Genomic DNA, 27,689 nt, shown 5'->3' on the forward strand with positions numbered 1-27,689 from the left:
ACCCTAACATTTAATCACCTACCTAAAGGCAAAAGTTCTCATATGCTACGCCCTCAGAGTACTATAAAGTGTAATCAACTGCCAGTCTAATGCAAATATGGTATTTATTTACCCTTTTTCATGAAAAACAACTGTTAAAATGACTCATGGTGTCTATGTTGTAACATGTATGGCAGGCAAAGTGACTATATGTACGTTGTGAGAAATGAATTATATATCATCGTTTTTTCCTCAAGACTAAGCTGTCATTTAAAAGTTATACCACAGAAAAAATCTGTTAAACTGCTATCACAGATATACATACTTTTCTCAGGGATTTAAATGTGTGAAAATTTAGAAAGCTTGCCATTAATTTATGTAAAGGCCTCTTAGAACAGTAAGTGCATTAGAAAGGTGATAGGGATTAAAGCAAACAATCAGTTTAAAGTAAAATTTAGACATGATAAATTACCATTTGAGTGATTTAATAAATTACTTACCATGTCATTATCTCTCAGTCTCCTTTTGTTGTAGGTAAATTCTACAACAAACCATGATCTTGCTATTCTTCTATAGGACTTTTAGCAATGAACTTGGTAAGTAGGATGCTGGGTATCAGTTTAAAAACATTACAGCCTCCACTCTCCAATTTCAGGTTTCAGAGTGGTAGCACTGTTAGTCTGTATCAGCAAAAACAATGAGGAGTCCTTCTGGCACCTTAGAAACTAAAATTTATTTGGGCATAACCTTTCATGGGCTAGAACCCACTTCATCAGATGCATGAAGGTGTCAACTGTTTGAAATCGGCCACTCTTATTACCACTACAAAAGTGATTTTTCCTCCCTTGGTATCCTACTGTTAATTGAATTGTCTCGTTGGACTGACCTCCCACTTGGTATGGCAACTCCCATCTTTTCATATGCTGTGTATTTATACCTGCTACTGTATTTTCCACTCCATGCATCTGGTGAAGTGGGTTCTAGCCCATGAAAGCTTATGCCCAAATAAATGTGTTAGTCTCTAAGGGGCCACAAGGACTCCTAGTTGTTTCTCCAATTTCATTAGACTTATACAAGAAGAATTTGAGCTTTAAGCACAAGTATTAATGGTAACAAATATTAAAAGTTATTACTGAAGCATAATTAAATTAGGGAAGAATCTGGGAGTTTCATACTAGTTTTGTAGATATATGCAAAGTGATTTTGAACAAAAAAACCCAAATACAACTGCAGGAAATCTATTATGATATTCTCATCATAAACACAGAATGTGGGGAAAAAGTAAAATTAATGAACCATATTATATACTAACTGCCATACTTTTTACAATATGCCTCCTTTATTTCAACGAACATTAACAAATTCCAGTTTCTTACCAGATCAATCAGGCTCTCCTGTATCCTGTTTAGCGTAGTGCGCAGCCTGTTACTACTAAGACCCAGTCCTGTTGATTCAAACTGAAAAAAAAAAAAAAAAAAAAAAAAAAAAACAATATTCTAAAAAACATAGGAAAGGACAAATTTTGTGTTTTAGTTTAGTGACTAACATAACCAAAAAAAAAGTTCACAGTTTGTTCAATACAATATACTTGCGTATAGTTTCAGCATATAACTGCAACAAAACCAAAATGAAAAGAAGAAACATGCAAAAGATCACTGCACCCAACATTACACTGATGTAAAGAATGAACTGTGCTCAGTTCACAAAGATGACCATATACAATTCATACTGACAAATGATTATCTACTTTGTCAGGGGGGTACTTGCCAGAATATTCTCTTGGATTGTTTTAACATGTCTCTATGCTATAAAATGAGACTGCACACACAGGAAACGATGACTTTTTATTCCCACAGACCAGCAAGAGAGAGAGACCTCATACAATGGCACATCATACTATGCTGCCTGAGAAATTAATACGTCACAATGTAGAATGATCATGTTTATTAACTTTTCACAAACTACATTATCTTCCATAATAATTTGTTTAATATCAACTTTGAGTTGTATAATTATTTTCCATCAATCTTTATGAAAGTCATTTTTATTACTGAACATTTATTATGATCAAGCTAGGAAATGTGTCATCTTCATGCTCTGCACAGGGCCCAAAGTTCTATGGATCAGATCCTCTGTTGGTCTAAGTCAGTATAGCTTCACTAACTTCAATGTAACTACAATATTTGCTCCAGCTGAGGATCTGGCCCAACATGTTTAGATTAACAGCTACTTATTTTCTAATTTTCGCTCCAGAAGAAACACATATTACCAAACAGAACAGCTCAATCAGATGAAACTACAATGGAGATGGAAAAACTAGAAAACGTACATTTATATCCAGGGTCCACATGATCTAGAAGTACCAAGATATGGTACTGGTATGTGTTTCACACCAGAAAAAAAAATTTCTGAACAATGTTTAGACACTGCTGTCCACTGTGTTGGATTCAGTACGATAAAACTTTTCCCAGACTGCATCTGGGTGAGAAATCAATGTTCAAGTGGTTTCCACAAATCAAAATAATTTTTACACAAATTTTACTTATTTACCACCTACACTGAATTTTAAAGAAGAATTATATAGCGAGAGTGTTCTCACACCCTTTACTTGCTTCTTCATGGTGAATAGCGGCAGCCTCCATTTAAAAAATAAATAAAATGTTTTTCTGCTTGATTTTTACTTTAGAAATATCAAATCTTAGCTTTCTTGATGTTGCCGGAGGATGGAAGAACAAGAGAAATGAGATAAATCGAAGACTAATATTCTTCCTGTGTTTTTGTTAAACATCTGCTTAACTGCCAATTGGGAGAAAAGACTTCTTTGAGAGATTCACCACAGCTCTCCTCTAAGAGAGGACTGAGAAAGCTCTAGTTCCAATTCCAGGGTCCCCAAACAAGAACAGAGCAGTCAAGACTTGATATTATTCACATATCTAAGGTAAAAACAAGCAAGCAGAAAGAAAACAGTTTGTTTTCTCTTTAAAAAAAATTATGCTACCACAAAGAAAAGGAGGCAAACAGGTTTTCCTTTGTTCACTTTTAAAAACTTTGTCCAGCAGCAGAATTTCCCTAGTACATACTAAGTATTTTACTTATCCCTTTTCTTCCAAATTGTACTGTAAGCTTCTTGACAAATTAAGAACTTATTGATTTTAGATGTTTTTGAAAAGACTGACAACTTATCAGTTGAAATAGTAAATACATCAACAAATTCAGACAAAGAAAGGGGAGTGCAATTTTAAATAAATCTGTATGAACAAAAATGTTACGATGTATTAAAGTCTCTGCCTTTTTTCCCCTTCAAAAGGGTATTGGATTTCTATGCAAGGGCTGACCAGTTGTGAATCAAAGGGAAAAAATATCCAGAGATCTGTATATATGTACTTCTATAGGGAACATGAGATGAGCAGTCATCAAGGATAGGACCCTGGTGAATTCATCAGGTAGAGCCTATTATATCAGTATTCAATTGTTTTGCACGTGGCCTGCGGCTTCATGGGAATTTTTACAAACCATGTATGTCAGACAGTGGATACATTATTTCCACAAATTACTAATGACCTAGTAATTGACAAGCGATGGAAAAAAGCAGAGTAACAAGGGAATTACAACCAAACTTTGCTAATCAGCATTTCCCTAAGCCTATTTGTCTGCGCAAAAATGATTGGTTTCTCCCCAACCCTCAGTAATAATTTAACAGCAGATGTTTACTAAGGTTCTGACTAAGATTTCATTAGAACAAATGCTGAAGTCACTCACTGAAGTAAACAGGCTTGAGTAAGACCCAATTTTACGAAATACACACTACATTTACTGCTATAGTTTACTGCTGTTATACTATCTACATTACTATCAATTAAAACTAATCTATAACTAGCAAAATGCATTAATAGTTTATTTTGGGATGTATGCCTGTGTTCACTTAATCATTACTTAGTTTACTTTAATGTGCATGCGATAAAAGAGAAAAGTATGAAAATGGTATTTGAAATGTATTCTGCAAGATGCTCAGCACGAGATGACCTTCCCCATAATATATATAATTAATAATAATAGAAAAACTCTGAGTTATGAAAATCACAAATAACTGGAGATAATGTATCTAGAGTCAGTTCACTATTGTGAGAGTTTAAACACCAGTTTCTCTGACTAATTTATTGCATGTGCATTTTGCTTTCCTAGTCATTCATATATTTGCTCTAACTGAAACATGAAGTGTAGACACAAGATTCACAATGAATTTAGGCCACTCGAAGAGGTCATATCAGCTTACTTCTAATAAAAACCACACTGGCATGTATTTTAACAAGAATGACTGTCACCAGTCTAAATCACATACCACTACCCATCTCTACTCCGTAAAGAATTGTAAAAAAAAAAAAAAACTACATGAGGGTTAGGACATTATGGCAGCATTACAAGAGGGTTTTTTAAATTTATAGGAAAAATAGTTTATCAAACAACAATTAGGCACATTACAGTAACACCACAATTTTACCCATCTGCTATAATGTTTACCTGCCTAGCACTGTACTGTTCCCTGCTAGATGTGGGAAGTGAAGAACTCTGTACAGGCTTTAAAACACAAAACAGGAGGTGCAAAAAGTACATGTAACACAATAAAAGAATATCAAAACAGTTGATTAAGCCAAAGAAAATCAATTAATTTTAAAAAATATTTACCATCCATCCTCCATACACAAACAAATCCCAAATATACTTCTCCTACCAAAGAGAACAGCTCAAAACTATTTAGAACAAGCTGTTGAGAATTTGTGACTCCAACTATTTGCCAGCATATAATGATTTTGAGCCATTATTGTTCATGGAATTATTGTTTTCATTTTTTTAAAAATACAGGTTTCATATATACTGTTCTATGACAATCTGTCAAGAGTTGATGTAGTTATTTACAGACACTGTGGATGTGTATTAGCTTCTTAAACTAAAAGGCACTTCAATTATATATCAAATGTGAACAGAAATGGATTTCATTATTAGACTACGTTAGATAGAGGAGCACAAGATCTGCCCATGCATACTATGTTGTTCCCACTCCCCTTTAATCTTTAATGTTTACGTTGTTTCCTTTTGCCATTCATGACCGCGTGCCTTTTTCTGTGCAAACTTCTCTATCTGTAACAGTCTCACCTTTCTTGTGCACCCAGCATCCTCCCTCTCCTCCTCCAGACAGAGAAATATAAAATGATCAACACTCCTTGTGATGATAATACTTTTAAGGCCATTTCTTTTTCTAGTTGTTCTTACTGGCCTGTTCTCATTCATGCATCCAACCCCAGTCTATTGCTGCTGCCCCTCTGTGAGATCATACACTCAGTTGTCTTCTTGATGTAGAAGTCTTTTACCACACACACGAACGTGCTCTGAAAGGAATAATAATTTCTACCTACCGTGTCATTTCGGCCAAAAAACGTATACACTGCATACAGATAGTAATCAAACAGCTGAGACATGAAGTGAATCACATCAAATGCAATTGGTTTCAGAATGTTCATCATCTGCATGTATTTCCCTTGAAGATAAAATACAAAAGTTCAGTTTTCCTAGCAGAAGTGGTATGCAGACACTAGAATGCTTGGTTAATTCAAAATTAGCTTTTGCAAATCTACATATTATTTAACCTTGAGTTTTAGACACATCAATCTAGTGAGATTTCAGGGACAAGGAAGTTTAAAAAGAGGCTAGATATGGCAACTGATATAAACTAAGTGCCACAGAATTTTCTGAAAACTATATGTCTAGGAGTTTCAGGTTTTTTGCATAGTATGCTAGCAGTTTACATTATATACGTGTGACCAAACAATATCAGGCAAACTTATTTTTTAATTTCTGAAAATCACTCCAAGTCACAGTCTCCAGGTATAGGATATACATTTTTTAAAAATGCTACAGAAATATCGACCAATGCATAGAACACACAAAACAAAAATCAACACTCATTCTGCCCTTCGCTATCTCTCACATCAGTCCACACCCCAAGACATGGCAGCAGAGCAATCTGAGGTCAACCCCAGAACATGTGCTACCTCAACAGATAGCCTATCCCTGCCCCCCAGGACCTGGGGGAAGGATACCATTATATACAGGGGGCAGAGAGTCTAGGGATGAGGACGAGAACTGAAACTCTTAATTTGGAGGGGAGGGGAGTAGAGAAATGGGGGAGAGAAAATGGAGACAGCAGTGAGAAATGTCTGATGATAGACCATAAAATGATGTCCCTTGAAGACACCAGGCCTGCCGTGCTCCCACTAACCACACCACAGTTGGTAGCAAGCCACTAAGTTTCTTCCCCAACAAGGTAACTATTGCAGGTAGGGAAAGCTTGTAAGAACTAAAGTAAGCAGGTGTTAGGGGAGGATGAAGGGCTCTGGGGCCTTGTAGAAGTATTTTCATGGATTCAAATGATCACCCCCACCCCTTACTTCTGGATGTTTAACCAAATCCTGGACCCAGAGCCCTGCATCAGGATATTTATATTAAAATATTCTACAAGTCACCAGAATACCTACAGCCCTCTAAGCTAATTCCAGAATCTCAGCTTTATTTTGAGAATTATTGCTAGAAAATGTTCCAGTGTTGGCAATGATGCTTAATATACCACTAAAAATAGAACATTTTTACTGGAAGGAGACTTTTCAAATTATAAAACTATGGTAACATGGGTTACATGCCAAAAATTAACATAGTAGCATGCAGCATATTAGCCACTGTTCTTGTAGTCATTATGTAACAGAGTGGTGCAAAGAGACTAAAATCTCCCGCCGAGGGAGGGTACCACTGGCACAGGCATTATGGGAAACTACTATAAGGCCTTCCTAGACTGCGTTCCAAGGTTCTATCCACATCACACTCTTTGTGATGATATCTTTACAAAATTATGTAAATCAGTGTTCTCTTTTAGAGAAAGTTGAAGAACTATGCAATTCCTCTACTCAGGGGAGAGCTTACTGACTTCCTATTTTTATTTTTCTTTCCCTTACTATGAAGGACAAAATCATAGGTCTTTTTTTCCTTGTGCCCTGACAAGAACTCAATAGTGCCTGAGGACTTAAAACTTGATTTGATGTTCAGTGGGAAGCCAGTGCATTGAACCATGTATGGAGCATCGAGCTCCTGTTGACATGCATTTGTTAGAAGACAGCCTTTTCACCAGCGGGAGATCTCTTATTATTTGTGGATTCACTCCTAAATACTGCATGCTCACAACAAAAGACTATGATGCTCACAGATGTATGGATCACTGTGGCCATGTTCATGTCTGATAGCAGGGGAGATAGGATGCTGGTTAGCTGAAGGTGAAGGAGAATTTTTGCTGATGTTCCCATTAGAGTGTGTCTAGAATCAAGGATGAGTCCAGAAAGCACACTCTGATTACTGTAACAGAAAAGCTTCTCTATACTAAATGACAAAGAAAGTCAGATTTCAGTATAATATATCAAAACAGCAAGATATATACATCTGTTGAAATAGTGGCCTGTTAGAAAATACTTAGGCTAAAAATGTTTACATTACAGTGTTGTTGATATAATTTTCTTTCTTAAAGTTAGCAGCATTACACAGGTTACGTCTACACTGCACACAAGTATCTGTGGTGGATATGGTATGTCTAGCTACAAGCCACAGTGAAAAGGAAGCTGCGTGGAAGCCACATGTGTCAGCGAAAAGCGAGGCAGCAGGACACTACACTGTGATGGGAGAGCCATGTAAGGTTTATACCTGGGTGCATACCCACAGTTATCAGGCAAGTCTTTACTCACCTAAGCAATGTCTCAGCGTCTACACTGCTATTTATACCCAACCTGTGGGGCTAGCCAAGTATGTACTCTGCACACCACTGGAAGAAGTGTGCAGGGTAGACATACCAAGAAAGTTAACAATGTAATGCAGAAAAAACATCAAGCAAAGTATTTTGGTATTTTGTGATAAAGAGAAGATTGCTTCGTGGAGAGAAAAATGAACCAGTAGAGCAACAAAACTAGCTTATTTTTTCTGATAACATAATTATTAGTCCAATTCAGTGAGAGCCAAACATACCTGATAGGTATATTAGAGAAAGATCACTGTATTATATCTTTTAATTTCATATTCTTGCTTTCCAGATTTCTAAATAGCTCAGTTTCCATTGCTGACTATTATACTGCTTGGGCCTATTCACTACTGTGTTACTCTAGTTTATTAGTCTACTGGCAAGAAATTGGAGCAATGTAGTAATCGGAATAAACTAGTATATAAATATAAAGAAACTGATGAACATTTGAGAATCAGACATTTATGAGTTTTTGCCCAGCATGAATACACTTTCTTTGAAAACTTTGAACATGTCCTAATACTTCTTATTTAGAACTCAGTTATTTAATATTTGATTACTTTCATTTAATACGGACTTTTTTGGCCTAGAATGACAAGTAATTTAATTATATCTGTATCAATGAAATCAGCAAACCACTAAACATTATAACATTGTATGATCTGGAAATTTAAATAAGTTTCCATGTGTGTTTTATATTTCTTATGCCCAAATGCAAAGGGATGACACCTAATCAAAACAATGGATCATCCTCATAGGTCATTTGAAGTGAAGTCTGAATTCTCTATTTCTAATAGCTGAATTTCTCCACTCATTCTTTGTGCTAAAACACATTTCAAAACCAATATGTAGCCTGCATGTGATATAAAGATGCGTCTTTTCTGGAAAGCTTTGATTGTGCCAAGTATAGTGAAATTTTGACAAATATACAAGGCAGCGAAAGTATAGGACTGTAACTAGGAGACTATGGACTATACATTGCACTTTCCCCCTAAGCCTTGTCCCTCTAAAATCTTTAGATGCCAAGAACATTTCTTTATCACATCACCACTCAGCATCTTGACACTACAAAATGTTCCAAGAACATTTCCTTCTTGTTCCTTTTCCTAAAATAATGCCAAGTTTGTAAATCTTTTCTATAAAAATACCATTACCTACATGCACTAAAGAGAAGTTCAGATATCTGGTGTTTAAAAAAAAAGGTTTACTGGGACGTTTATTAACAGTACAAGTAGTATAATTTCCTGGTATTTCTGAAATATTTGGAGGTGAAAGACCACACTTTGATTCCGCAGCAATGGGCATAATTAGAAACCCTCAGATAGATACCCTATCTAATTTGGATTGTTGAACCCTAGCATTTGATGATTTGTTAGTACAGCTAGTACAAAATTTGCTTTGCTTCCCTCAACTATAATCTACACAAGATAGTGTTTATTGTACCAATTTATATCAAAATGTTCAAATCACCAAAAATAAAAGGGTAAATACTTTTTCAACATCTAATGTATTTGAGTTTTTAATATAGCTATGGTTATCAGCAAACCATTTCCTTAGTACCCAAGAATTCCAAACATCTCACTTCCTCTCAGACTTTTTGACAAACACTAGACACCAACATGACAATATGAAGGAGAGGGGGGAACACAGAAAAAACTAGTTTCAGAGTAACAGCCGTGTTAGTCTGTATCCGCAAAAAGAAGAACAGGAGTACTTGTGGCACCTTAGAGACTAACAAATTTATTAGAGCATAAGCTTTCGTGGACTACAGCCCACTTCTTCGGATGCTCTTAACTATACAATCATCTAATTCCTCCAACTACAAATTTTCTGCTGCTGAGATCCACACCATCCTTCCAACAGATGATGTGGAGCCATTCCTGTTACTTCTGACAATGCTGTTACTTGTCACTACTCTATTATATGGACACCTGGTAATGATTCCTTAGTTAGGGCTGTTTTCTAAATGAGATAAAATAAAGGCATTCCTTCCCAAAAAAGCTTTCAGTTTGAAAGACAGGAGGCACAAGGAAGCCCAGAGGAAGAAACAGTTTTGTGTTGATTTTTCCAAAGTTCAAACTGGATAGTAATAATCATGGAATCAACAAAAATAACGATTCCTACAACTAATACTATATATTAGTCTCTAAGTTACTCTCTGAGACACACAGTCAAGGTTACAATATATCTTCAGAAAAGAACCAATTATTGGCTATAGGTTAGTAAGGAATTTCCAGTATTTCTAATGTATGTCAACATTCCAAATGCTAATCTTAGCTGTATTCATGGGGAGGAGTGTGTGTGTGTGTACGGACGTACACATGCGCATGCACATATTTGAGATTACTGTATTTTCCAGGATTCACATTCTTTTGAATAATGAAAACCATATACTGTTCATGAGTGCATCAAAGATTAAATTAATCTGTGAATGTCACGTTTTGCGATTGCTTTTTAATTTCTCTATGAAAAGCAAATTGACTAATCTGAGGGAAAACTGTGATTTGAAGAACTGGTTTGAAAATGGATTGTTATACCAGAACCTACTTTAATTCAGACTGTTTCTATGCACAATATACCTTGTTTATGTTTTATTCATTCAGCCTCCACCACAATATATTGTACACAAAAAGATAAACATGAAATGAAATGAGTTACCAACCTTCACTCACATCCAACAAGTATTTCTAGCTCTGTAAGGCTCCCCCAAAAAGTTGGCTGCCCAACTATCTCAGTCCATTTGGGAAATTCACCTCCTGATTCCTAGCTCATGTTTATCCCTTGATTCCTCTTACCTCTGGTGTTTGCTAGAAAAGACACTGTTTGTTTCAGTGGTTTTAAATGGCCATATATTTGCTATTCTTTTGGAAGAAAAGTTTTGCATGAATTTGATTCTCTTCATAGCCTAGTTAAATGAAATCACTTGGTTTATGAAATCCTTATTAATATGAACCATTCAGGTTTGTGAATTCTGCAAAACTCCTCATTAAACCAAATGCTGGTCCCATGCATCCAGAGCCCACAGGATGTCACCAAAACATTGCTTTGTTACATCTACTTCACTTTTTCAGGCTTCACATTGTGGCCACTATCCTTCCAACCATATTCTGATTAAGACTCCCTTTGGAACAAAACAAAGCCACATCCCTAATTACCCGGAGAGGCTGCTGTTAAAAGATGAGACCATTTTCTTCCCCAGATTCTTGGCTAGGAATCAAGAGTTCAGTTCTCTGGAATTAAATCTGGATCTCTTGCACAATAGTGCTGTACACTGCCACAGAACTGCCAAGCTGGCAATACTCTATTTTTACATCTTTGGATAAGGTGACCATATTTCCCTATGCTGAATACGGGACACCTGGTAAAATTACTCTTATTCAAGTGAGTTCAACGGCAATCAAACGTACAAACGTTCACATTAACATCAAGTTGACTGAGCCCCTGTTAAAAAGAAATGCTGCGTAGTTGGATTCTTTTTATTTACCTTCTTATCTGTAAGGCTCTAGGGTTCACACTGGGAGAGGTAACACACACCCCTACCCCACACACGGGGAGAGGTGGCGTGCGCGTGCGCACACACACACCCACACCCACACCCACACACACACCCGTACACCTCTCACACAGGAGGGGGTGATCGACTCACCCTTCCTGGCGCTCTCCACCCTCCATGCCTGGCTGGGTCCCTTGGGGACAGACCCACCTCTCTTGGTACCTGGCACTGTGTCTTCCTGAGGCAACACATGGGTGGGGGAGGGGGGGGGAGAATACAGGGTCACCACCACCACCCCTGATTTCTGCCAGCGTTCACACTGGAATGTGGCCAGCAGCAGCCTTTTGGCATTGTGCAGGAGGGAAGGGATGGGAGCTGCTTCCAGCTGCAGGGGAGGAGGAGGAGGAGGGAAGGGATGACCTGGTCTATGTCTTTGCAGAGCTCATCTCTTCCTTCCTCCTCCCAGCCCCCCCCCTCCCCCCGGCTGGAAGCAGCTTCTCCCTTCCTGCCCGCTCAGTGTCAAAAGGCAGCTAACACCTCCAGGCTACTGCTGGCCATAGACATAACCCAGCCACCTCCTGCCCCCTGGCTACAGCACAGGCAGGAAGGGGTTAAGCCCTAAGGATGCATTGTGCACCAGGGCCCAGGGAACCTGACTGCTGGGGCTTCAGCCAACCCAGCCAGAGAGGTGGCTCAGCAGAGGAGGGTGCCTAGGGGACGGAGCAGCCCCGTGCTCCCTGGGGGCAGGACCCAGGGCTGGGTGGAGAGGGTGCTAAGCCCCTGCCCTGGGGGCTGCAGTGGAGCCTGCAGGTTTGGGGCGCGAACAGTGGCGTAGCCAGCTTCTAAGAGGAGGGAGAGCAAACATAAAAAAGGCGCCCCCCCTTGGCTCCTCCTCCAGCTGCACCGCCCCACCCCCAATGGCTCCTCCGGCCCTGCCGTGCCACCCCCTTGGTCCTCCAGCCACGGCTGCTGGCCGCCATGCTGCGCCCCTCTGGCCGCACACCCCCCCGCTCCTCCAGCCGCGCCCGCCCCCCCCCCCCCCATGGCTGCCGGCCATGCTGCAGGCCGCCAGCCTGCGCCCCCCCCTCACTCCTCCGGCCGCTTTTGGAAAGGCCGGGGAAGCGGCTGCTTCCCCTGCACCTCGCTAGCTACGCTACTGGGCGTGAATAGGCTGGAAAGTTTTCTCCCCCACCACTTGGGAGCTTAGCTGAGCGGCGGAGAGGCTTCCCCATGCCAGTGCTGTGCGGGGTTTTGGCACATGCAGGGCTCGGGCTCCTCCTGGCCAGCAACTTCGGCCAGAGGGTCTTGGGCTTTCCCAGGCCGCTGGCCCAGCCAGAGGCAGTGTGGGAAGGAAGGAGCCTGCATGCCAGGCTATTGGTGAGCTGAGCGCTCTGACCAGGGGCTGGTTCTCCACACAGCACTGGGAGCGGGACATGCCCCACCGGGAGGGATATGGAGGAGCAGTGGGGCTGGAGGAGAGGCAAAGGGGCAAAGCAGGGAGAGGACAGCGAGAGGGGAAGCCGATGGGTGTGCAGCAGAGGCGACACGTAATCGGCTGCTGCCTGGCGCCTACCCGCACTCACCAACCACTGCAGCTCATAGCCAGTGCCAGCTGGAAACAGGAGGGGGGGGGGGGCACAGCCCTGCTGGCTGAGAGCTGGCACGCAGCGGGGGCTGTGCTGACAGACCAGCAGGGGGAGCAGCCGGCCCCGCATACTGCATCTTCGCCCCGCCACCAGCCTTGCACCCCAGCCTCCATTGCCGGCCACTGGATGCCTCCCACTCACTGCTGGTGGACGGGCGGCTGGCAAGCAGGAATCTGGCCAGCACCAAGATCCGCCAGTACTGATGTGTGGTCGGGGGGAGGGGAGAGGGAGGAGAGACAAATATGGGACAATTTGCCCATTTTTAAGAAAAAGTCAGGATACCTGCAGGAGGACTTAAATATGGGACTGTCCCTTTAAAAACGGGACATCTGGTCACCTTATCTTTGGAGCGATGGTTCCAGAAAACAAAAAAGTGAAGAAAAATTAAGGGTCAAGGCTGTTGGCCAAGTGATCTTCTCTTATCTTAGTAAATAGTCACAAATATAAGGAACAACAGTCAAATAGGTTCAGCCATTAGTAGCTGCTACAGAACTTGTATAAAACATTGCTTAATGGTTTTAACCATTCAAATTAAATATAATTCCAGAAGGGGAAAAAACAAAGAACAATGAAATAAAGTTGATGTAACTTTAAGACTTTGGCTGGAATCCACAAGAACAAATCCAGACAACACCTCCAAACACTCACACTTGGCACAAGAAAAAAAGAGAGAGGGGCTTAAAGTGCAGTAAATTAAGGCCAGATTTGTTGGCCTACCTCTGAATTTTCTTAAAGTAAAACAGACACCTGAAGTGACTAGCAATTTGTTCACAGATAATGTCAATTGTCCAGAGGCCCATCCACTGGATCAATACATACTCACAGGTGCTTAGTTTGTACATCAGTTCCCTAGAAGATGAGTCATAACAATCCATAACATAAATTAAACTGCCAAGCATATTTTCCAAGTCTATATGGTAAAAATCCTGAGAGAGAAAACTGGCAAGCATTCATATTAAAAATGAATTTCTACACAAAATCATTCAACTGCATTCCTCTACCATAGCAAAAGCAATTTTCCATATTATGGAAAGCTTTCCCTCAAAAAAAAAAAAAAAAAAAAAAAAAAAAAATTTGTAACAAAGTACCAAAAACATCTTAATAAAACAGTCAAAGTAATACATCAGTAGTACACATTTTGCTATTCCACATAATATGCACATACACCCAAATTTTCCCATACTTCACAGTTAAGGTTAGGCAGCAAATCACTTTAGTATTATCATTATATTAATACTTCATAACTTTTAAAAGGAATACTATGGTACATACTATTGTTATGGGGGGAAATACCGTAAAATTAAGGCTGAATACATATTTCAATTTATATTTTCAGCTGTTCTTCTTACACCTTCAAGGCTAAGACTTTCTAGGATTTGCCCAAGATGAAATAGTTTGAATAATAATTAATTGGCTGGTTTTGTGTATGCACAGAGAAAAAAAAAAATAAAACTTTTATTAATAGAAAAGTGTATGACCTTTGTGGGATAAGTCTCATGACTGGAATACTGGTAGAGCGGGGTATAGTTTGTTCGGGAAGGACAGGCAGAGTAAAAAAGGGAGGTGGTGTTGCATTATACATCAAGAATATAAACACTTGTTCGGAGGTTCAGAAGGAGGTAAGAGGCAGACCAGCTGAGTTTCTCTGCATAAAGATAATAGGGGTAAAAAAACCAGGGCTGACATCTTGGTAGGGGTCTAATACAGAGCACCAAATCCGGAAAAGGAGGTGGATGAGGCATTTCTAGAACAAACAACGAAAATATACAAAACAGAAGACCTGGGAGTATGGGGGACTTCAACCCAGACATATGTTGAAAAAATAATATGGCAAAACAAAATTTTCAGTAAGTTCATGGAATGTACTGGGGACAAAGTTTTTGTTCCAGAAAGGGAAGGAAGTAACCACAGGGACAACCATTTTAGACTTGATTGTAACAAACCAGGAGGAATTGGTAGTGACTTTGAAGGCGGAAAGCAATTTGGGTGAAAGATCCTGAAATGAGAGATTTCATGATTCAAAGGAAGGAGTGAGCAGCAAAATAAGGACAACGGACTTCAAAAGTGCAGACTAACAAATACAGAGAACTGATAAGTAAGGACCCATGGGAAGAAAAACCTAAAGGAAAAAGGAGTTCAGGACAGTGGGCAGTTTCTCAAGGAGACAATATTAAAGGCACAACTGCAAACTATCTTAATACTAAGGAAAGACAGGAAGAATAGTGAGGCCAATATGTACGGCTCTATCAATTTTACGTCTGGCAAAAACGTGTCACAGACCATGAAATTAGCCCTTCCCCATGAAATCTGATCTCCCCCTGTTAGGAGTGCCCCAGCTGAGGCGGGGGGGTGGGGAGGGAGAGAGTGCTCATAGCTGCGAATACATGCTGGGCTGGAGAGGGAGATCAGACCCACCTCAGACTGCCTCCCTCTGCTGCAGGAAGCTCTGGGGCTGGGCAGCAGCCCTAGAAGTTCTTGCAGCTGGAGGAGGCTTGTGGAGGAGGATCTGCCTCCCTCTGCTGCTGGGAGTGCCCCAATCTGGGGGCTCCTAGCTGCGAGTCCCTGCAGGGCTGGGGAGGGACAGGACTCATCCCATCCTTCCCTTGCAGGGCAGCTTGGAGGGAGAAGGAGATCAGACCCGCCTGCAGGTACCTTTTGGGTTGGGACCCCCACGGTTACAATATCCAACACTGTGAAATTTCACATGTAAACATCTAAAAACATGAAATTGACCAATTTAAAAACCCTCTGGCCATGAAATTGGTCAAAATGGACTGTGAATTTGGTAGGGCTCAACCAATATGGTTCCATCAGGCGCTCTTTAATGACCCGAAAATCAAAAAGGAATCCTATAAAACAGAAACATGGACAAATTGCTAAGCAGTACAAAAGAACAACGTAAGCATGTAGGAACAAAATCAGAAAGGCTAAACCTAGCAAGGAACATTAAAGACAATAAAAAGGAGGTTTTTTTAATAGATTAGGAGCAAGAGAAAGATAAAGGAAAGCATAGGACCTCTGCTTATCGGGAAAGAGGAGCTAATAAATGAGGACATCAAGGAAGCTGAGGTGTTTAATGCCTATTTTGCTTCAGTCTTCACTAATAAGGTTAATGGTGACCAGATACTCACCACAATTAAAATTAACAACAAGGGGGAAGGAATGCAAGCCAAAATAGAGAAAGAAAAGGTACAAGAATATTTTCATAAGTTAGATGTAATCAGGTCAGCAGCAGAATTAATGACATTCATCCTAGAGTAATTAAGGAACTAGCTGAAGCAGTCTCAGAACCATTAGCAATTTTCTTTGTGAATTCCTGGAGTATGGATGAGATCTCAGTACAAAGGAGAAGGGCAAACATAGTACCTATCTTTAAAAAGGTGAACAAAGAGGACCCAAAGAATCAGAGGCCAGTCAGCCCTAACATCAATATCTAAAAAGATACTGGAACAAATTATTAAACAATCAATTTGTAAGCACCTAGCGGATAATAGGGTCATAAGGCATAACCATCATGGTTACTGGCCTAGTAGATGGTGGGGAAGCAGTAGATGCGATATATCTTGATTTTAGTAAAGGCTTTTGATAAAGTCCCACATGCCATTCTCAGAAAATGTGCTCTAGATGGAATTACTACAAAAGGTAAGTGCACAAATGGTTGAAAGACCTTGCTCAAAGAGTAGTTATCAAGGATTCCCTTTTAAACTGGGGAGATTTATCAAGCAGGGTCCCACAGGATTTGTCCTCAGTCCAGTACTACACAATATTTACATTAATGACTTACATAATGGAGTGGAGAGTATGCTTATAAAATTTGCAGATGACACCAAGCTGGGAGGGTTGCTGACACTTTTGAGCAGGGCTGTCCCTAGCTATTCTGGGGCCCTATGCAGTCTCCCGCCCCCTCTCCCCCCCCCCCCCCCCCCCGTGGGCTGGGGGAGGAGGAAGGCCTCCATGGGGAGGAGGGGGCAGGACTGGCCCCAGGCCTCCATGGGGTGGGGGCGGGACTGGCTTGGGGGACGGGGGGGAACCACCCACCAGCACTTACTGGCGGCGCGGCTGAGGCCAGGGCGCTGCACTTCCCGTCGCCGGTGAATGCGGGCCCAGCCCTGCTGCAGTCCTCAGTGGAGTGGGGGCGGGGGCCATGGGAAAGAGGTGGAGCAGGGACTGGAGCAGCACGCAGCTGCGCAGGACACCAGGAAATTTCCTGGTGCCCTACGCAGCTGCGTACTTTGCATATGGGTAAGGATGGCCCTACTTTTGAAGACAGGATTAGAATTCAAAATGACCTTGACAAATTGGAGAATTGGTCTGAATTCAACAAGATGAAATAAAATAAAGACAAGTGCAACATCCTACACTTAAGGAAAAAAATCAAATGCACAGCTACAAAATGGGCAAAAACTGGCTAAGTGATAGTACCACTGAAGAGGATCTGGGAGTTATAGTAGATCACAAATTGAACATGGATCAACAATGAGATCAGTTGCAAGAAAGACTGAAATAGTGGGGTATATTAACAGGAGGGTCATATGTAATTGTCCCACTCTACCTGGCACTGGTGAGGCCTCAGGTGGGGAACTGTGTCCAGTTCTGGGTGACACTTTAAGAAAGACATGGACAAATTGGAGAGTGTCCAGAGCAGATCAACAAAAATGATAAAGGGTTTAGAAAATCTGACCTATGAAGAAAGGTTAAATAACTGGGCATATTTAGTCTTGAGAAAAGAAGACTGAAGGGAGACCTGGTAACAGTCTTCAAAATATGCTAAGGGCTGTTATAAAGAGAAGATTGATCAATTGTTCTCCATGTCCACAGAAGTTAGGACAAGTAGTAATGGGCTTAATCTGCAGTAAAGTGATTTAAGTTACATATTAGGAAAAACTTTCTAACCTGGTAGTTAAGCTCTAGAATACGCTTCCAATGGAAGTTGTGGGATCTCTATCACTAGAAGTTTTAAAAAGCAGGTTGGACAAACACCTGTCATGGGTGGTCTAGGTTTACCTGGTCCTGCCACAGTGCAGGGGGCTGGACTTGACTTCAAGGTCTCCTCCAGCCCAACATTCTATGATCCTATATGGTCAGAATTAGCCTTTCAAGCAACAGTTCACATCACTCTTAGTGGTAGATCATGAAGTAAATATAGATCATGTGTGTGCATTAGAGAGAAAAAAAATGAATCAAGCTCTACTTTTGCAACCAGGTTGCTTTTAAATAAAAAAATTAATCCAACAGAATACCTCTGTAAAAAACAGATTTCTACTGTGCCCTTTTTATATTTATTGACCTTATGCACTCAACACTTTGTATAATTAATCCATTACATAGGCAATACAAACATATGCAAAGGAGTGTGATTAATCTTATTCAAAATTAATATACTATCCCACAAGATTCAAATTTGTTTTATGACCAAAAGTCAGTTTACAAATTAACATTTTCAGAATAATTAAGGAAGGTAAAATGAGTAAGGGTTTCTACTATAAGGATTTTTAAAATGTTTTGAAATCCATCCAACATATTTTCAATGATATTCAGGTATATATAGAACAACCATGAAACCATTCTACTTACCAACGAGTCTTATTACATTCAGTGTAGTGTTTGTTAGGATGGGTGCATTCACCTTGTTGAGATTATAATCTGATCGCTTCCTGCTCCTCAGGGTTTCTCGAGAAACACTTAATTAAAAGAAAGTCAATTACCCATGTATGTCTAAAAGTGTACAAATGTAACTGTAAAAAAGTATGCCCTTGTACAACATGCATTTCAGGTCTAGCCATGTGCTTTATTTATGACAATATATAACTGGATTAGGGCATGTAGACATGTTTAGAAAGAGACTTAGTTTAGTTTTCTGAACACAGGACTAGAGAAAGGAACTCTTGATTTCTAGCGCTATCTGATTCTTGCATCACTTGTAAAATGGAGAAGATGAGAATTAAACAGTTCAAGATGAAAAGCACTATAAGTAAGTGGGAAGAATCAAGTGAAAATGATGAAAACACTCAAATTCAAACAGCCCCCCATCTGCCATGCCTCAAAATTATATAGGTCACTCCTGGAAAATGTGTTAAGAATTTCACAACCAAGGTGTTTTGCTAAAAATGTACATATTACTGGGGGCACAATTACACCAGCCCCTAACCAAACGACATACATCTACATGCTGCTATCTGAACTTCGGTGCACAAATGAATCTGTAAATCTTATTGCTGTAAATAATCAAACCGGGGCATACTGCCTGATTCCATACCAAGTGGTTAAGTTGGTTTAAACAATAACCCATTTCTCTGTGGACATTCAATGGACTTATGATGTGAACAAAAGCATGCAGGGGCAGGGGCAGCTTGTTGCAACTGCCAGCAAATGAACACATTAAAATCTTAACTCTGTCGAAGGAGGAAAGGCAGTGTTTTGGTGGTGGCTCAAATGTTGAACCATACTGCAGTGGTCAGGACTTGGTGTTACTGTGAATTGTGTATTGTTAACTGTACCTGTGTTATGTTGCATATGAAAATAACCTATAAGTAATGTAGAAAGCCCTCCCTACCTCGCAGTGTACTAAACAACCTGGACCCAACCTTCTCAGGCCCACTATAATGGGAAGTCTGGAACACTAATTAAAATAGGTGTGGTATGCCCGTACAAGAGAAGGTGCAGGGCACTATACTACACAAGGGGCAGTGGGACAAATGAAATATCGACACCTTCCACCTTGATGCCTGGCCCCATCAGGAAATGTGTCGCCATAAGTCCTATGCTTTTCCAGGGATACCTGGGCAGGAGGATCCCAAAAGAAGAAAGATAAAAAATGGGTGGAGTGTTAGGATATAGATATTCCAGCCTGTCTGGCCTATAAAAAGAACAGGAGTACTTGTGGCACCTTAGAGACTAACAAATTTATCAGAGCATAAGCTTTCGTGGGCTACAGCTCACTTCTTTGGATGCATATAGAATGGAACATATATTGAGGAGATATATATATACACATTATATATATATATATATATATACACACACACACACACACACACACACACACACACAGAGTATGAACAGGTGGGAGTTGTCTTACCAACTCTGAGAGGCCAATTAAGAGAAAAAAAAATTTTGAAGTGATAATCAAGATATCAAACTGTCTGTATTGGGCTAAGAAGTGTGAGAATACTTACAAGGGGAGATAGATTCAATGTTTGTAATGGCTCAGCCATTCCCAGTCCTTTTATTCAATCCTAAATTGATTGTATCTAGTTTGCATATCAATTCCAGCTCAGCAGTCTCTCGTTGAAGTCTGTTTTTGAAGTTTTTCTGTTGTAAAATAGCCACCCGCAGGTCTGTCATTGAATGACCAGACAGGTTAAAGTGTTCTCCCACTGGTTTTTGAGTATTATGATTCCTGATGTCAGATTTGTGTCCATTAATTCTTTTGCGTAGAGACTGTCCGGTTTGGCCAATGTACATGGCAGAGGGGCATTGCTGGCACATATCACATTGGTAGATGTGCAGGTGAACAAGCCCCTGATGGTATGGCTGATGTGATTAGGTCCTATGATGATGTCACTTGAATAGATATGTGGACAGAGTTGGCATCGGGCTTTGTTACAAGGATAGGTTCCTGGGTCAGTGTTTTTGTTCAGTGATGTGTGGTTGCTGGTGAGTATTTGCTTTAGATTGGGGGGAGGTTGTCTGTAAGCGAGGACAGGTCTGTCTCCCAAGATCTGTGAGAGTGAGGGATCATCTTTCAGTATAGGTTGTAGATCTTTGATGACGCGCTGGAGAGGTTTTAGTTGGGGGCTGAAGGTGACAGCTAGCGGTGTTCTGTTATTTTCTTTGTTGGGCCTGTCTTGTAGGAGGTGACTTCTGGGTACTCGTCTGGCTCTGTCAATCTGTTCTTTCACTTCAGCAGGTGAGTATTGTAGTTTTAAGAATGCTTGACAGAGATCTTGTAGGTGCTTGTCTCTGTCTGAGGGATTGGAGCAAATGCAGTTATATCTTAGAGCTTGGCTGTAGACAATGGAACGTGTGGTGTGTCCTGGATGGAAGCTGGAGGCACGTAGGTAAGTGTAGCGGTCAGTAGGTTTCCGGTATAGGGTGGTATTTATGTGACCATCGCTTATTAGCACAGTAGTTTCCAGGAAATGGACCGCTTGTGTGGATTGATCTAGGCTGAGGTTGATGGTGGGATGGAAATTATTGAAATCATGGTGGAATTCCTCAAGAGCTTCTTTTCCCTGGGTCCAGATGATGAAGATGTCATCAATGTAGCGCAAGTAGAGTAGGAGCGTTAGAACAACGCTTCCTTAGCTCTCATCCCCTAAGTCAGCCATAAAAATGTTGGCATACTGGGGGCCATGCGGGTTCCCATAACAGTGCCGCTGACTTGAAGGTATATAATGTCCCCAAATGTGAAATAGTTGTGAGTGAGGACAAAGTCACAAAGTTCAGCCACCAGATTAGCTGTGACATTACCAGGGACACTGTTCCTGATAGTTTGTAGTCCATCTTTGTGTGGAATATTGGTGTAGAGGGCTTCTACATCCATAGTGGCCAGGATGGTGTTTTCTGGAAGATCACCGATGGATTGTAGTTTCCTCAGGAAGTCAGTGGTGTCTCGAAGATAGCTGGGAGTGCTGGTAGCGTAGGGCCAGAGGAGAGAGTCCACATAACCAGACAAGCCTGATGTTAGGGTACCAATGCCTGAGATGATGGGGCGTCCAGGATTTCTAGGTTTATGGATCTTGGGTAGCAAACAGAATACCCCTGGTCGGGGTTCTAGGCATGTGCCTGTACAGATTTGTTCCTGTGCTTTGTCAGGGAGTTTTTTTTAGCAGATGGTGTAGTTTCTTTAGGTAATCCTCAGTGGGATCAGAGGATAATGGCCTGTAGAATGTGGTGTTAGAGAGCTGTCTAGCAGCCTCTTGGTCATATTCCAATTTATTCATGACGACTACAGCACCTCCTTTGTCAGCCTTTTTGATTATGATGTCACAGTTGTTCCCGAGGCTGTAGATGGCGTTGTGTTCAGCATGGCTGAGGTTATGGGCCAAGTGATGTTGCTTTTCCACAATTTCAGCCTTTGCACGTTGACTGAAGCAATCTATGTAGAAGTCCAGTCCGTTGTTTCGACCGTCCGGAGGAGTCCACCTGTTCATGCTCTCGGTATATGTGTCTCTCTCTCTCCTCAATATATGTTCCATTCTATAGGCAGCCGAAGAAGTGGGCTGTAGCCCACAAAAGCTTATGCTCTAATAAATTTGTTAGTCTCTAAAGTGCCACAAGTACTCCTGTTCTTTTTGCGGATACAGACTAACACGGCTGCTACTCTGAAATTTGGCCTATAAGATATTCAAGCCTGTCTGGCCTTTAAGAATTTAGGTGTATTCTTATAACTTAGCTAGTTATAGAGGTATAAAAGAATCAAAATCATTGTCTATCTGTGTCTCTCACTGTGACAGTCTGAGGCCCTGTTTAGTCAAATTAAAATAAGGCAATCTGGGGCTGTTAGGAAGGTGATCCAATCTCTCACTTCCAGAAAAAGGGAAGAGCCTAGAACATGTAAAAGGAAATTTAGTGTGATAGTCTTCTGTCTGGTAAGAACTCACTTATCAATAGACACAGCTGGAAAACCCTTATGTCTGTATAGATGTAGTTGTAAAATCCTCACTTCTATATTGTTTTGTATGTTTATTTGCATGGTCTCTCTCTGGTTCTGTAATTGTTTGTCTGCTGTGCTGTATAATTAATTTTGCTTGGTGTAAACCAATTAAGGTGGTGGAATATAATTGGTTAAATAATCATGTTACAGTATGTTAGGATTGGTTAAATTTCAGTAAAATAATTGGTTAAGGTATAGCTAAGCAGAACTCAAGTTTTACTATATACTCTGCAGTCAATCAGGAAGTAAGGCAGGGGGAATGGGAACAGGGAATGGGGGTGGGGAAATTGGAATCATGTTTTGCTAAGGGGAGAATGGGAACAGGAATGGCTCTGTGGTGTCAGAACTGGGAAGGGGGACACTGAGAAAGGAAACTGGAATCATGCTTGCTAAAAGTTCACCCCAACAAACATCAAATTGTTTGCGCCTTTGAACTTCGGGTATTGTTGCTCTCTGTTCATGCAAAAAGGACCAAGGAAGTGAAAAGGTGAAGAAATAAGCCCCCTAACAGTAGATAACATTTCTTTATATGTTTTGGGTGGTTAGAGCAAATATGAAGGTAGGTGTGGTGATCCGTGGGTTTCTTGTATATGGCTGTCTGTCGGGTTCCAATGCTGAAGCTGATTGTGGTGTCCAGGAAGTTGATGCTGGTGTGGGAGTGTTCTAGAGAGAGAGTTTAATAGATAGGTGGTGGTGGCTGTTGCAGTTGTGCTGGGACTCTATTAAATAAAACCCCCTTTGACTGCACAATCCTAGTTGTCACCTACCATCCCACAATGGAACCCATATGGGGTATCATCAAACAATTACAACCCATACTTATTAGTGACCCCATCCCAAAAGAAATATTTCCGGAATCCCTTCTTCTGGCCTTCAAACAACCTTTCATCCTCTCCGATATCATCAGAAGCAAGCTCCCCACAGACCAAGACACACCAACTCAGAGAGGCACCAGATCCTGCCAGAACAGATACAAAACCTGCAGACATATCTCCATTGCTACAATGATCAAAACCCTCCACAATACACCTTTCAAGATCCCTGAGTCCTACAGATGCCTTTCATAACATATGGTCTACCTCATCGAATGCAGCACATGCCCAATGTGCAGGGCCGGCTCTAGGATTTTTGCCGCCCAAAGCAAAAACAATTTTGGCCGCCCCCCCCCCTTTAATTACCCCACCCCTGGCCCCGCCTCAACTCCGCCCCGTCCCCAAATCCCCAGCCCTGACTCCTCCCCGCAGGCTCAAGCCTAGGAGGGAGGAAGGGAGGGGGAGAAGCGGCCCGCGCCGCGGCCGCTCGGGATCTCCCCCTCCCTCCCAGGTTTGAGAGCCTGGGAGGGAGGACGAGTAGCGGCGCGCGAATCAGCTGTTTCGTGTGCCGTGGCAGCAGCAGCGGAGGTGAGCTAAGGCGGCTGGGGCACATTTTTAGGGGCGGCATTCTGGCACCGGCCATGCCACCCCTAAAAAATGTGCCGCCCCAAGCACCAGCTTGTTTTGCTGGTGCCTAGAGCCGGCCCTGCCAATGTGGGTGAAACCAGACAATCACTATGCTCTCAAATGAACGCACAGGAAAGTGATAAAAGACAAAAACACTGTATTACCTATGAGTGAACACTTCACAAAGCGATCACTCTATATCTAACACTCATCCTCAAAGGAACCCTGCACAACACTTTCAAAAGACAAGCCTGGGAACTTAAATTCATAACTTTTCTAGACACAAACTCGATCTTAATAAAGACACTGGATTTATGGCTTATTACAACAATCTGTAACCCACTAATTCCCCCTTTTTAGCCTATGACTACAGAGTTATAACAGGCCACTTTACCTTGAATGGTCCCTTAATATGTGCTAACTACTTATGCTAAACTATCTGTTCAACCTTATATTTAGCTGTGACACTGAGTACCTTTCCCAGACCTGAGGAAGAGCTCTGTGTAGCTCAAAATCTTGTGTCTCTCACCAACAGAAGTTGATCCAATAAAAGATATTACCTCACCCACCTTGTCTCTCTACTATCCTGGGTCCAACATGGCTACAACAATACTACATACGTCAGATAATGCTGCACAGCTTACGGCTTCTCTATTTTGGAGAGCTACGTTCCATAGCGTTCGAATTATGCCTGCAGTATTAGAGATTATTTGACAGCTAAGTATTTGGTTCTATGAAAATCTTATAGAAAGGAAAGTTTAAAAAGCATAGAGCAAGAGCTGCAAAAGGGCAAATAATTGTATGTTTACCTTTTTACAGGGGCATCTCCTGTCTGCTCATCCACATAATCTCTTTTCAGCTCCTCAGGAACATCACTGTCACTGTCATACTCTTGATAGGCACTCTTCTCCTGTTCATCAGATTCATACTATTAAAGAAACAAAATAACAGCTTTCACTTTAATTTATTTATTTTTTTAAGAATATCCCTGAATATCCATTTTAAAAAAAAATGAGTAGTGCTTTGTGGCTTCTTTGCTTTTAGCTCTTCCACAATGCAACAGTGTTATTTGTACCTTGACTGAGTTTTCTATATCCGGTGTATGATTAAAAACTGTCTACCCAGCTCATTAATAATACAGGAGAACTTTGACAATGGACAAAAAACACAAAATCTTTAACTAGATTTTAAAACATGCTTCTATTCCAGATGTCCTGTAAATATTTTAATCACTTTTTCTCCTAATCACTGTTTTCCTCCTTGCCTCAATATTACCTATGTTATTCAGATATTTGACATCATTTATTATTGCTTTTTTAGTCAATAATATGCTGCACAGTTTATATAAAATCTAAATTGGTCAACATATTGGCAATAGAAAAGGCGGTGTAAAACCACTAGACTGAGTAAGAAAGTACCAAAACAGTAGGTGATTATGAAAACTTTTGGTTATTTTGTGTATACCCTTTTAAAAAGTAATCTTTTCCATGATGTGCATATGTTTTATAGACATTTTGAAAATATTAACAAAATATTTAAGCGTTTTTAAAATCAGTTCTAGTACATTCAACAGGACACTTCCACTGGAGTATTTTTCAGTTTGTTGGACTGGTACGTAGTGATGCTACACAGAGTCACTTTGACTTTGCACAACTTGATTATTGCAGAACACTGACATTTATCTGAATATTTCTCAGGATTACAATACAGTATCATGCATTTTTTCTTCTAAAACTTTAAATGCATGTGAAGCAGGTTCTTCAAATCTGTGTACATCAAATTCATGAAAGTAATTAACATACATGACACACAGTATACAAGGACAGTGATCCTATAACTTATTTTAACAGATACACCTTAGATCGCCCCAGACATTGTGCTCTCAAACCTGCCCAGGGAGGTTGTGGAATCTCCACCTCTGGAGATATTTAAGAGTAGATTAGATAAATGTCTATCCGGGATGGTCTAGACCAGGGGTCACAAACACACGGCCTGTGGGCTGCATGTGGCCCACAGGGCTATTTCCTGCGGCCTGACAAGCTGCCCGCGGGCACCCCCGGGCCTACCTCCAGGCCAGGGGTGAGCAAACTACGGCCCACGGGATTGCCCCCCTCGAGCCCCGCGCCACTCCCTGAAGTGGCTGGCATCACGTACCTGCAGCCGGGGGGGGAGGGTGGGGTGGGGAAGAAAGGGCTCCATGTGTTGCCCTGGCTTCCAGGCACTGCTCCCCCGCAGCTCCCATTGGCCGGGAACGGGGAACCACGGCCAATGGGAGCTTCGTGGGAGGTACCTGGAGGAGTGGCAAGCAGCCTGCGGAACCCTGCATACCCCCTCATACACAATCCTGCCTAACCTAAGTACACAAAAAGATATCTCCTCCATTGTATTAAAATGAACTTTGTTAGAGGTTGTGGGGTTCCTTTGGATATCAAAAGCCACTCACTTTTGTCATTGCCAAATATTAATTCACAATTTCTTACTTTTTTTTTTTTTTTTTTTTTTTATAAACTTGGGTGGTTGTTAGTAACCTAAAATCCACACCTAGGCACCTATAACAAATGGCTTGCTTTTAAGAAAGGTTCAGAACACTCACAGGACATACTGATTTCAAAGGAAGCCATGGATGACGCATATTAATGTGATAACTATGGATGTAGATGCCTAATTTCAGGTAACCAAGTTTGAAAATGTTGGCCACACTGACTACTGTGTAGTTAAACAGAAATCTTATTAAAAAATTCAGCAAACTGTTACCGCACTATAGATCATTTGACATAAATCTTTAGACTTGTTATACTCCCCACAGACTGCTTTTACATTTTAGAAAACAGCAAACAAATTTGTGAAATGAAAGTGCAAAAACTGCCAGAAATAATTACAAACTTAAGTGCTAAAAAGCGTGCCTTAAAAAAGACCAGTGCAGAAACTGCAACATAACAAGACCGAATGGATCTCCCTCCCCCACAAAGAGATATTTTCCCTTTTGACTGAACCAATGTTTTCTTCTTTAGAGCTGTATTATACAATATAAATCCTGATCTTTTTAAAATATCAGCTATGTCAGCTCTTTGGAGTACTTTGTGGGGAATGGAGGAAGACTAGTCAAGTGGATAAGGTACTGGACTGGCCTTGGGGGGGGGAGGGGGCGAATCTTTTACTAACCTGTTCAGTTCCTGTTGCTCTTTAAGTGATTGCACATGTCTATTCCACTTCAAGGAGTGCATAGCCAGTGCTCCAGAACTGGAGATTTTTCCTTTGGCGGTACCCAATCAGGGTAGCGTGTGCACTCAGTCACTTCCTACTGCTGCACAATGGTATGAAGGGCAGAGCCTCACCAGACCCCGCTCCCTCGCAATTATCTTCTTCTCTGTGAATAGTTCATTTAGTGGTATTCGTTAGTGTTAGATTAGCATACGTATTTTTTGTTATTTTTCCTGAAGAGTTCGTTCCCTCTGAGTCACAGGGTACTCCACCCAGTATGGAGGTATCCCTTGGTGTCTGGGTTTTAAGACTTGTGCCAGCTGCAAGAAATCTGTGCCCATGAGTGACTCTCATTCCTCCTGCTTGAAGCACTTAAGTGAGGGTCACATTCAAGACCAATACCAGATTTGCAGGGACTTCAAACCCTGCCCCAAAAAGGACAGAA

The 27,689-nt window shown here is 41.1% G+C and overlaps 1 protein-coding gene across 2 annotated transcripts in view; it reads right to left on the reverse strand.

The window, feature by feature from the left end:
- VPS50 (VPS50 subunit of EARP/GARPII complex) overlaps window positions 1–27,689 on the reverse strand; it is a 180,195-nt gene that overhangs the window by 46,412 nt on the left and 106,094 nt on the right. The window contains exons 19-23 of one of the 2 annotated variants that reach the window (XM_054020451.1): window positions 24,853–24,971; window positions 18,521–18,627; window positions 5,391–5,512; window positions 4,498–4,554; window positions 1,356–1,436 (exon numbers count right to left, since the gene is read on the reverse strand). In XM_054020451.1, coding sequence (XP_053876426.1) covers window positions 1,356–1,436; window positions 4,498–4,554; window positions 5,391–5,512; window positions 18,521–18,627; window positions 24,853–24,971 — 486 coding nt within the window. The remainder of the gene's footprint in view (window positions 1–1,355; window positions 1,437–4,497; window positions 4,555–5,390; window positions 5,513–18,520; window positions 18,628–24,852; window positions 24,972–27,689) is intronic. The other variant, XM_054020452.1, reaches the window with a different exon arrangement.

This window comes from Malaclemys terrapin, chromosome 2 (genome assembly GCF_027887155.1).
Source record: "Malaclemys terrapin pileata isolate rMalTer1 chromosome 2, rMalTer1.hap1, whole genome shotgun sequence".
NCBI lineage: Eukaryota > Metazoa > Chordata > Testudines > Emydidae > Malaclemys > Malaclemys terrapin.